This window comes from Papilio polytes, unplaced genomic scaffold (genome assembly GCF_000836215.1).
Source record: "Papilio polytes unplaced genomic scaffold, Ppol_1.0 DF823510.1, whole genome shotgun sequence".
NCBI classification, from domain to species: Eukaryota; Metazoa; Arthropoda; class Insecta; order Lepidoptera; family Papilionidae; genus Papilio; species Papilio polytes.
Window position 1 is genome coordinate 2,610,335 of NW_013525694.1, and position 12,444 is coordinate 2,622,778.

Here is a 12,444-nt window from a genome sequence, read left to right on the forward strand (position 1 = left end):
ATTGAAATTTGGCACAGATATAAAACAAAGTCTATAGTACACATGGGATAAGCTTCATCCCCGAGATATGTCCCGTTCCCGAGCGATACGTAGTTTTCTGTAATTTATATAGTTCGTATGTTTTCTAATACCACGCGGACGACGTCGCGGGCAACAGCTCGTTAATTCATAAACATCTTTTAAATATCGCTTTAGAGTCGACATGATTTTATTCTAATGTGACGATCTATTATAATATATTATTTTCTGAACGAGTTTTGTCAGATTGGTGACAGTCAATCTGTCAATTTTATAGTTGTCATTGTCATCTTCCCCTTTTGCCAGGTTTAAAACTTTGATACAGAATTTATAAATAAGGCTAGATTTAAACAAGACTTGCGTTTACAGATTTTTAAATACCAATTTAATACAGTTTAAATGCGAACACTCAATGGAATCGAATAAAGAAATACGAGAAGTTTTTAATCCTACTAATTATAAATCTTTTACACAATTAATAGACAGTTTAGAAAAGTTCTTTCTACATAAAAACAGTTTAAATTTTTGTTCTTCAAATTCAATTGATATGGATCAAATTGACAAAGCTTACTTAGATGAGATTAAACATATTGATGATAATGTCAACATTTATTTTGGTAAAACATTAAAAGAACTCAAATGCGTTATAATTGATGAAAGTTTTCGAGAACATGAGATCTTTATAACATTTTCTGGTCCTAGAAAATTTCAGATAACTAAGGTAAATTTACCACATTTATCTTATCAAGATGAAGAATACAACAATATAAATGAAATAATAGATACATTCAGGAATCATGTAAACAATTTAAGTAATTATTTCTACGAATTGGAACAAATTGATCAATTTTGTTTTGTTATGGATCCACTACATCCTTCTTATAAAGACGATTATCGGAAAATAGCTCTAGGTTTGTTATAAAATAATTTTGTTTGATACCATTAAAAATAAATCTATAAATATTAATTGAAATTAAATTTTTATAGATGAAAGAACTTGGCTCCATATAGAAGTAACTCCTGATGGTGTAGCTAGAAATATTTATCTAATAGGCCAATCTGAATCTTGGAATGATAAGTTGCAAAAAGGTTTTTTAACATGGGATCATGATAAAAGTATTGTTGACAATATCATGTCTACATTTGGTAATGATTTAATAATCACAATTTTATTTATGACATTAGGAACATCGTTCAAATTTTTTTTTTGTTTCAGATATATCTAGTTTTTCAAATAAACATCAGGTAATTTTTTCGGAACCAGCAACCATGTCGGAAAAACAACATTGTGCAATTTGTCTGTGTGAGGAGTTGCCACAGGATCCAAGTGTGCCGCAGCCTCTCTGTCAAAATAATAACTGTGGTGTTTACTACCATAGGAGCTGCTTATATGAGGTTGGGGTTTTAGGTTGTTATATTTTTCTTGTGTTGTATGATGCACATTTTTTAAAACAACTTTTTTTCAGTGGCTCCTTGCTTCTGCTGGAGGTAGGCCACCAGCTTTCGGAGTGGCAACTGGTAGCTGTCCAACATGCTCTCATCCTATAGCATGTTCATTACTTGATAAATAAATTTGATATGTTTTAGAACTTTTGCTCATTACAAATGGATAAATAAAAAAGTATGTCCTTTCAACTCTTTATTCCAGCTGAACAAATAAATTACAGATTTAATATACAACAAAACATGGTAATTTCCAAATGGACTAAGTAAATTAATGTCATTATATCAATGAATAATTTACAATTCATCTAAAAATGGAACAAACACTAAGTTGCCTGCGGATCCCATAGATAGCTTAGACCTGGATGCATTTGACATGGCCTGTAAAAAAAATATCACATTAAGGCATTTGGAATTGTGGATGGAAAATATTACAGTCTTACAACAAAGCTAGTTATAATAAATTACTAAGAAATGATTAAACTACCATGATCATTACAAATAAATTACTTTCTACTGATTAAAGCATTTTTCTCAGATTAGATGAAATTAAAAGGAGCTGTTTACATATCAGCATGCATATGTCATCTCTGATAGAATAGGTCAGATTTGTGTTTTTTGTGTAACAAACTCAATAACAGACCAATAATAACCTTTTACCATTAGAAAGTAACATAGGCTACATTTATCACTATAATATAGATTATTTTGTCGCATAGACAAAATCGCGAGCAAATATTAGTGTATTCTATGATTTCAAGAACCTACTTGTGCCACATCGTTAGTAGACAGCTGATCGATTTCCCTGACGATGTCGAGGGGTGACTTAGCAGTGCCATTGTGCAGGCCCTGAGCGGCCAGGGACTCTGTCATGCAAGTGCCGTCCTCAGCTTCCGCTAGAACTTGCAGCTTCAACTGGTTCATACCAGCCTTGATGGCGTCAGCATTCAGAGGCTGCTTTAGGAGGTTACTTACAGCTTTCACAGCCTGTGGACAAACAAATGTTTATAAAAAAATGCTTATGTTTACCTAGAAGTAAATAAACCTTCACTTTCATATATATATTCATTATAAGAGAGATTTTTTTTTTCTTAATTACAACAATTTGATCAATGATTTCAGGATCGACATTCAAACTACGCACACTAATAGTTCTATATTTTAGTTTAGCCCTTATACACTCTTTCAGTTTTAACTGCACAGTTAAAAATTGATAGTTGTAAAGTTTCAGTTAAAACTTACAGTTAAAAGTTACACATATTTCCAATTGTGAAGTAGAACTTCACCGGTTTTTAAACAGTTTTGTCTTGAAATAATACACAGCTTTAATGTAGGGTTCGGTTGAAGTATGGTGTACTTACGGCATTAGCCTCATCTTTGGGCACGGAGAGCATGACTCCAAACAAGCCACTATCACTGTAGGAGACATTGAAGCCTGCCGCAGCAAACGGCCCAATGTTGCCGACAGCCTTCGCTACTGGCGAGTTGTTAGCGCCCCATTTGGTTACCGGCCCACAGCCCAAAGCTAGATATAAATATAAGGAAGATTTGTATTTTTGTATACATTTGATTTACATATAAACTACTGAACTTGGACAAGATTGGATTTTATTTTCAAATTAAACATTGTTTCATCATTAAAAAGGTAATTTAACTGTAACCTAGGCTACATTTTTTTAATTTCAGAAAAAGTAAGGCCAGACTACTAACGATTTTGGGTTGATTAGTGCCTTGGCCATTGGGCTGATCAGCCCACTAGGATTTTTTCCCACACTGGTTTGATTGTCTGGTCAAAATGTAGAATATTTACTTACCTTTAGCAGCAACAGCCAATGCAAGAGATTGTGGGATACTTGCCGGTGCACCTTGTAGGGCCAATGCAACATGGGCAAGATCACCACCCATCTCCTTCCTAAGATTATCAATCAAACCTCAATAATTGGATAAATTTAAACTATTTAATTTTAATCACAATTTAAATGAATGGAATAATTCTTCTTAAATACAATTGTATTTCATTTTTATTTACCTTAACTCTCCACCATAGTAGGTAGTGTCGTTCTTGGATTCTTGAACTAATGATGAAAGTTGAAGACTGTCCGCAAGGAGGCAGGCTGTGTCCTATAATAAAATGCCATTATTTATTTAATGAACTATCTTCACACAGTTTACATTATATGAGTATGTACACATACATATGAGTTTCAAATTATTTCATCTGACAAATAGCTATCTCCAATTCTGTTATTTTCATACAAGATAATTGCTATGGTGTGTTAAATACTAAAATTGCATATTAAATATTTGAATTTTCTATTTACCTGGCTCTCACCATAAACAGTAATGGCACAACGATTTGGTACCAGGTTGTTGCTCGCGAAATGCTGGAGCGACTCGGAGCTGATTTTCCCAATCTTCTTGGGTGCAATGAAGAGGGAATTACCAAGTCCACGACGGAATGCAGCCTTGTGCAACAGGTCTACTGCACGGACCTATATCAATAACATAGTTTTTGAATATTTAGCACAAGATTAATATGTTATAAATAAAAAAATTAATGATGTTATGTTCACATATTTACAGTTTAAATGTGGCATACATGCCCTTCAAGTCTCAACAATGTGCTATAGGGAAAGACAAATCCATTTAAATGTTGACTGGGTATTTATAATTTGTTGATCAATATTTACCTTATCTTTGCTAATATAATAAAGCATAAACACACACTACTTTGTTTGTGTACTATAGTGGGGTAGGATGTCATAGCTTACTTTTTAACAATTCTTTCTTTAACAAAGAGCCCTACACTTACTACATGCTTTAGGCTATATATTTTCATGCTATTAAACTTAGGGGGTAAATAAATTGAAGAAACCTTCATGTACATAAGGGACCATAAACTACAAGCTAGCAAGGAAGCAAGATTATTATAATTTATATATGGTAGTCATAATTTTCATAAATGTAAACAATAATATAGTGTTTTTAAAATTTCATTTATTATAATTAGCAAGGACTAGTACCTGAGGTGGGAGAGCAGCAATATCATATCTCAGTCGTGGCAGATTGTCAGTCAGCTCCCAAGGACGAAACTCTTGGTTTGATACAATCTTGTTAAGATACTCCAGCGCTGTTTTTAAGTTGTCTTGAGTAGCCTAAAAAGAGATACATATATCAATATGCAAGTTGCCACCTGCAACTTCTAAATACAATGCAGAAAAAACTTATCAAGTACTCTTATTAGCAAGTGTTCTTTCATACTATGGTCTACCTTAAATTTAAGCAAGGTTCCTAGAGCCACTCTGGAGATATGTAGGAACAAACATTCAACCATCCAAAATTTCACCGTTAAAGTATTAGTAAGATTACATTATTAAAAAAAATAAGTCAATAATATTGTTTCTAGTTTGTATACAATTTATAATTATAAATAATCTTAAAATACTTACTTCAACAGTGTAGTAAACAAATTCACGGTCTCCAGATGCCGTGAAAGATGCACCAATTTGATTGAGTTGTCTACGGATTATATATGCACTCGAATTCTTTGTAGACAGACCGGCAGCAGAACGTAGAACGTGGGCGAGACCCAATTCAGTCTGAGGTTCATAACGGGAACCTGCCCTGAGAACACAAAATTCACATAATGTAATATGAAACTTAATAATTATTAGAATACACTTTTAGTTGCAATAACTTACTTAAAGGCAATCGTCACGCGAGTAACAGGAGACCCATTGTTGAATGCAGCGACGAATGTTTTATTTGGTAAAACACTTGTCTGAAGTTTAGGCTCTTTCTTCGCAGCTGGAGCTGTTTGCGCATATCCCCTGCTCTGAAATGTATTAACGCATTATATCAGAACAAGATACGATCGAGTTAACATATGATCTATAAATTACGATAATATGAAATTAAAGGTTTTACATAACAGGGGTTTGACATAAGGAATCAAGTTTATACTTCAAAGCTTTTTAATTTAAATACAAATAGATAACGATCACTTACCGTTACATGACGAATAAAAGGGGTAGCAAGTGATTTCGATGACATTTTTATAAGATTTCGGAAGATACTGAAGAAAATCTAGTAGGCAAAAATTCTACGCTCCGCGAGCAAGAGGCCTTATTGAAGACGACTGTCAATGTCAATTTATCAAAAGTCGAAAATGGCACAAAGATAATATAGGTTTTTTATGTTTTTTGCCTATTTATTAAGTAATCGATACAAATACATGACTAATGAAATGCAAAAGTTTCATGTTTACACTATAAGAATCTCATAATCGTCACACACAACAAAAAGTCAACGTTAAAATAGAGTTTGTAAACGAAAAAAAAACAACTTAAATTGTCATTGTCATTGTCAAAGTCGTATGAAGCCTTCGGAAACGAAGGCGCCAAATTCTATTCATGAATGTTATTTTGTATTTTACTTATAAAGTAATAAGGTCAGGTGTTAAGTTCCTCGTCAGCAAGTATTTAAATGCTTTAAGGCATTAAAAAGTTAAAATGTGATTGAACACATGAAACTTGTCGAATATTTCAAAATGCATCTTAACGAAGAACATACAATTTGCACATGATACGTAAGGTATAAAAATACTATCTACGGCACATCTTAACCATTGTATAAAGTTATGTCAATTTGTTTGGATACTGTTTTTATCGAAGAAGCAAAACAAGAAGCCGAATCGTTTAAAAATATCATAAAGCGCAAGGATAGAGCTGTGTTGAGATGCAGGAACATTTTAAAGCCGAAGTGTGACGGAACGCTTAAGAGAAAACTTAAAAAGTACAAGCTCAGGAAAGATGGAGTGGAAGATCAAGAAATTATAGATGTATCACAAACATTCATTACTTCATTAATCATCAAGTCACCTAATAACGAAATGAGTACCACTACTGGTGTAAAAAGTAACTTAAAGCCGTCCAGAGTCAAGCAAAGTTTTATAATGCATAGGCGAAAAAAAGATTTGCACACAAAACCTGATGAGCTTGATCCAAAAACTATAAGTCCTACACATTCTCTAGAATCTAAAAATCAAACAGATGCATTTAAAGTTCTAATGGATTCACGCAATAAAGTAATAGGATCTAATTCACCAGGCAAAGAAAGGATTTTAGATGAAAATGAATTACAAGAAGTTATTGAAAAGAAAGAGCTCAAAGTTAGAAGGACTTTGTCACTGAAAAAAATGGCTCAGGCTAAAGGGGCCTTACAGAAGCAGGAACAGGAGGAATCTAGAGAAAAATACCTTAAAAAAGAAATGGCAAAAAGAGCAGAAAGGCTAAGAAATATGATAGCAAAACCTGATTCAAATTCAAGTAAAAATGCCCATGAGAAGTCCCTTCCTGAGCCACAAGTTGATAAATTGAATCAACCTCTGAAGTCTGAAAATGGTGTTAAAAAGATAAGCGAATCTATTAACAATTCTAAATCATTTCCTAAATCTAGTTTGTCAGATAGTACTCTTACTAATAATATATCTAAAGAAGAAGTGGAGTTTTTGAACATATTGTCACCGTCCATTAGAAAAAAAGAAAATATGCTTTGTTATTTCAATGTAGTCACAAAAGAAATTGAATGTGAATCTGTTGTTAATGAAAGTGATAATGATAGGGTAGATGAACAAGCAATTATTAAAGTGAAAATTACATCGAAAAGTAAAAAGAAAAAGAAACAAGAAAAGAATATTGATGATATAACTCCAGTTTTGATTATTGATAGTAATGATGATACACAAAATGTTATATTACCAACTAATAAAATTGAGTGTAAGGAAGGTGACAGAAAAAAGCGAAAAAGAAAAAAACATGTCAATGAAAGTGAACTTGCTAGCTCTCTGGAAGTGTCATCAACTGATTCTAGACCTAAAAGAAATATCAAAAAACCAATTAAGTATGAGGATGCTGTATCAAGTTCAGATGAAGAATTCCATATTTTCACACCAAAAAAGAAAAAAGGCTCAATAAGTAATATTGAACAAATGAAAATTATTAGCAATGAAGATACACTAGGAGTGAAGAATAAGACAACTAAATGTATAGAACAATATCCAAATAAAACATCTAAAAAAAAGAATACTACCTCATCAAGTATACCAGTTAAAAAGCCATTAAAATTAGCCCCAATATTTACTCCGAAACCTCAATTGACTGCAGAGGAGCTAAAAGCTAAACAAGAATTTCTTCATAGTGGAATTCCAAATCATGTAAAGAAAAACAATAAACAACAAGTGACTAGGACATCAAGTAGTAATAGTTTTCTACCAGTGGTTCATATTCAACAGATTGAACTAAATCATGATACAAAAAGCACCATACTTTCATTACCATTGTTAGATTCCGACCTTGTAATGGACAACACTAATATATCATCTGATTTCTATAAAAACTTACTAATGTTAAACACTAATAATGAGTATGTTAATACATTAGACATTAAAAACAATGTTAAAACATTATTAAAAACAATGAAGAACCAGTATTCAAAATTTCCTGTTTACCGCACCTATAATTCTTTAAAAGCTAAAAGTAGAGGAGAAATTGGAGAGCCACATTGTAATTATTTAGATAATAGTGTTGAAATAATCAATGGTATATCAGATGCATGTAGTGACAATCCGGATAAATTAAAATGGACAGATAAATATAAGGCAACATCAACAAAACAAATAATAGGAAACTTCGAAAGTATTAAAGAACTGAGGAAATGGTTGATATCTTGGACTGAAAATTATGTACCAGAACAGAAAGATTCCGATTCATCTGACTTTTGCTATTCAGACACTGACAGCGGAGATGTTAAAAGAATGAGGAACAATCTGCTTATTTTGACTGGAAAGACAGGTAGCGGAAAAACATCCAGTGTTTATGCTGTTGCATCTGAGTTATCAATTAAAGTTATTGAAGTTAATGCCAGTAGTAAAAGAACAGGTAAAATAATGCTGCAAGATTTACAGGAAGCAACACAGTCCCATAAAGTAAACAGACAGAGGGATGGCATTGAAAGTTCTCAGAAGTCAGTAGATGTTGAAGCTAACATACCACAGATTAAAAAACGTGGGAGACCTAAAAAGCAGACTCTTGAGAATTTATCTCAGAAGTCTATTTCTTCAAAGAAAGACTCAAATAGTGAACCATTTTCAAGTCAAGAAAGTATGAGGACTGTTATGTCTCTTATTTTAATTGATGATGCTGATATAGTTTTTGAGCAAGATGATGGATTTTGTTCTGCAATAGCACAACTTGTGCATAGTTCTAAACGCCCAGTTATTTTAATAGCTGAATCAGTGAATTGTTCCCATCTGCAAAAATTCTTGAAATACAGCCAAGTTATAAATCTGCAACCTTTCCTACCCAGAATGCTTGGGACATGGCTAGATATTATGTGTTTAGCTGATAGTAGCATTTGCTATCCTGGTTTAGGAGCTAAGCTTTTAGATTTTTTTAAAGGCGACATAAGAAAGACAATAAATTGTTTGCAATTCTATATGACATCACATAGGCATATTTTAAAACAAGAAAATGCATCTCAAGGATATGATTTTATAGAGGCAGGGGATGATGAAGGTTCAAGTATGTCATGGGCTGTTAATGAGGAACTTGAAGATAGAGTTACAAGTTCTAATATAATTTGTAACTCAAGTTTACAATATTTTATGGATAAGCAGATAAATTTGCAACATCCGTTACCATTCCTTACATTTAATGTATGGTGGACTTTACCTGAACTTTTAAATTTCAACCATGATATAGACAAATCTTGTAGAAAGGAAAATGAGAAACAAAATGGTATATTGAAATTAGAAACAGTAACATCAGTAATAGATACCCTTTCAGTTCTTGATATGTTCCAAAGTAGGACAGGAGATTTAAATGCTGATATTACGTCAAACCCATGGTTCTCTCCTGGAAGCGATAGTTTGATTGAAAACGAAAATTTTGGGCACTATGATAGAAATTATGATGTAACACAAGATATATCACAATTTTTGATGACTAGCAACATTAAGCATGCACAAAGAGTTTTAAAATATGAGCAGAGAACTGATGTAGAGTTTCCTTCTATGAATTTGCAAAGGTAAGCATTTTGTTGTCTACCCTGTAGATGTGTAAATTTATTTTAATTTCTTTATGCTTGTTTACAATAATTCAGTTCAGAATCCAGTGTTTTATTACAACTGGAAAACAGAAATACTGGAACCTACATAGTGTATTCCAGTTTGGGTTTACATTTTCCTTGGGCAAGAGCATAGGTTAAAGAAAAAAGTTTTCCTCTGAAAATGGGTTAAAGTAAATGGTTACAAATCAATAGTCATTTAATGTTTATTTTTTTATGTAAGACATTAAATTATTGTTCATGTATTTATTGATTTTATTTGTTTCTTTCAGAGATCGTGACAAAATATTACATCGACATAAAAGCTTGACTAGTTATTTGAACCCGGCAGCTGTTTTGGACCGTAGATCAGTTGCTTTGGACTATTGGTCAGGTTGTCGTAGTATATGCAGATCGGAAAGGTCCAAAACTGACTTAAGTAGTAAAAGAAATAATAGATTCTGTCATTACCTTAAATCGTTAAATATTTTGTGTAACAATGAGTATTTAGATAAGTTGGGTGATAGTTTATGTTGTGAAAAACATTACTGATTTAATTAGTTAATTAATTTTCTGTTAATCTCTATTCTAATAATTTTTCTTTAATTTATCTTGAAAACTACACTATATTTTATGATTTCTGTCTATTCCAGTAAATAAAATTTTAAACTACATAATAAAATGTACAAACTTTTATAATTTGTTAGATAAAACACTGTTTATTTGCTTAAACATGTTTAATATTGACTAATTGTTTCTAGTTAAATAAACCTAATTGTATGTATTTTTAATGCAAATAAATTATTTTATGCTTCATTTAAGGTGGAAATATCGAAATTTCGTTGAATTTACTAATTTAAAATCAGGTAATATTTATTGATACAAGTCATAATACCGAAAACAATTTGAGGATAATCAATATTTTTAGTTTTAATGTAAATGTAATGAAATAAACTCTGACAACTTTTGTAATAGTGGTATTTAATTATTAATTATGTGTCCAGAATTGTTATATGAGGGATTTTTTGTGTTTTAATGGATGTTATACTGTAATGATTCGATTCATCGAGCTAGGTTTTAAAAATTAACGAAGATAATACCCGAAAAGTTACTTTCTCGAAGTCTAGAAAACCATATTGCGAACGTTTGTATGAATGGATGTTTGTTAGAAAGTATCTGCTAAACTACTTAACGGATCTCCGTGAAATTTTGCCATATATGTACATAGTTTTGGGAGAACACATGAGCTTTTTTTTTAATTCCGAACGGAGTCACAGTCGACAGCTAGTAATTAATAAACGCGATATATGAATGGTGTATCATCCACTTGTCTAATCTAGTGACCCAGTTTTGAATGCTGTCGATAGTGTACGAGAACTTGATAGCGATGAATTTTCTAGAAAGTTATACGTAATGTATGTAGATGCAAATTAGGGATTAAAAATGTATTAAAATGAATAATTTTATTTCTACAAGGCATGGTTCTCACGGTGCATAATTCCACACGTCTATATCTAAAGCAAGTTAGTAATGTGGAATCGTACGCTCAGTAAAAATCCGCCCTGTGACGTGTATATACGTGTAGATTATATTTTTTGTCTGTTTACTGAAGCAAACGACGGAAAGGGGTACACTTTTTACTACTTTCACAGGGGCTGCTTTGGTAAAATTATTGTAGCAGAAACTCTATCAGTGTTGTATTATATCTGATTAATTCTTGGTCTATTTTGTGCAGGAAATGTCATGTCACACGTGCACATTTGAAATTATCTTACGTGTCAGTATAATTGTAAGAATTCTAGATTACATAGTTCATGAATTATTGGAGATTAATCATATTAAAATAAAATTAATGATGTTTACAAAACATTTATCTTGTAACTAAGCAGACTACTTTAGTATCTCAGAGGAAAAAAGCCCGATAGCTTTGACAGCTACTAATAAACGATTTATGTTTTTTTTTATTAGATAAGCTATTGTAAAAACAATTCTATTTTTAAATATTATTTATTACCAGTTATTAATGTGCGAATGCAAACATAAAAATATTATAATGTCATGATTAATTTTTGTATTTGCTGTTTAGAATGATTGAATACAAAAAAGGTAGGGAACAAAATATAAAAAAAACTTTTTCCCAATTATAACGTAGTACCTGAGAGTTTCCTAAAGGAATATTTTTTTGGGAGTAAAAATTATATCAAGCGTATATATTCCTCATACAATCTTTTTCTTAAAATCAACGACGACTTTTTCATAGAAAAAGGATATCCCATATCGAAATTACTACATAATTAACTTTGATTAAGTCATTGAACCTACATCAATGTTTATGATTTAAACATGATTCAAATTCTTGGCAGTCACGTTTAGTCCAACACTTCGTTATCATATAAGAAGATTTGTTTACACAACTCTTAACCCAGTTGGGCAGTCACGGATACACGTGCCGCCAGAGTCAAAAGATTGAAAAACCTTTAAAATAATCCTCCCTCCAATCTACGAAAAACACAGTTCATACTACACCTCTACGGGAAAAGACAATCCAAATTATGCTACAGTTTACGACTTCTACTACAAATGACCATCCAAATTATGCTAAACATTACAACCTCGACTAGGAAAGACCATCAAAATTATGTAACACTACAACTTCTACAATTAAGACCATCTAAATTAAGCAAAACCTTACAACTTCTACTAGAAAAGATCATCCAAATTATGCAACTTACAACCAATAAATATGCCATAATTGCAAGGAAACAAATGTGTTCATGTAGAAAAATATATAACAGGAGCACTTTCTCCTTATCAACACACTACGGACGCAGATATCACTTCCTGTTGTTATGTGACCGGCTGCTGGTTTTCAAAAGGTCC

At 32.0% G+C, this 12,444-nt stretch overlaps 3 protein-coding genes across 3 annotated transcripts; 2 read left to right on the forward strand and 1 right to left on the reverse strand.

Moving 5' to 3' along the window:
• Nucleotides 1-291: 291 nt before the first annotated feature.
• On the forward strand, nt 292-1,604 carry LOC106104620 (E3 ubiquitin-protein ligase FANCL). The gene is made up of 4 exons (XM_013284717.1): nt 292-929; nt 1,006-1,164; nt 1,235-1,413; nt 1,485-1,604. Exons 1-4 carry the CDS (start codon nt 431-433, stop codon nt 1,587-1,589), a joined length of 942 nt encoding a protein of 313 aa, XP_013140171.1. The 5' UTR covers nt 292-430; the 3' UTR covers nt 1,590-1,604.
• A 40-nt stretch (nt 1,605-1,644) lies between these two features.
• Nucleotides 1,645-5,612, reverse strand: LOC106104619 (cytochrome b-c1 complex subunit 2, mitochondrial-like). The gene is made up of 10 exons (XM_013284716.1): nt 5,470-5,612; nt 5,163-5,296; nt 4,911-5,085; nt 4,485-4,616; nt 3,783-3,953; nt 3,491-3,582; nt 3,276-3,373; nt 2,823-2,986; nt 2,230-2,448; nt 1,645-1,842 (listed from the first exon to the last, which is right to left on the reverse strand). The coding sequence occupies exons 1-10, from the start codon at nt 5,512-5,514 to the stop codon at nt 1,759-1,761; spliced, it is 1,314 nt and encodes a 437-aa protein (XP_013140170.1). The 5' UTR covers nt 5,515-5,612; the 3' UTR covers nt 1,645-1,758.
• A 177-nt stretch (nt 5,613-5,789) lies between these two features.
• LOC106104618 (ATPase family AAA domain-containing protein 5) lies at nt 5,790-10,185 on the forward strand. The gene is made up of 2 exons (XM_013284715.1): nt 5,790-9,546; nt 9,858-10,185. The coding sequence occupies exons 1-2, from the start codon at nt 6,101-6,103 to the stop codon at nt 10,114-10,116; spliced, it is 3,705 nt and encodes a 1,234-aa protein (XP_013140169.1). The 5' UTR covers nt 5,790-6,100; the 3' UTR covers nt 10,117-10,185.
• Nucleotides 10,186-12,444: the final 2,259 nt, after the last annotated feature.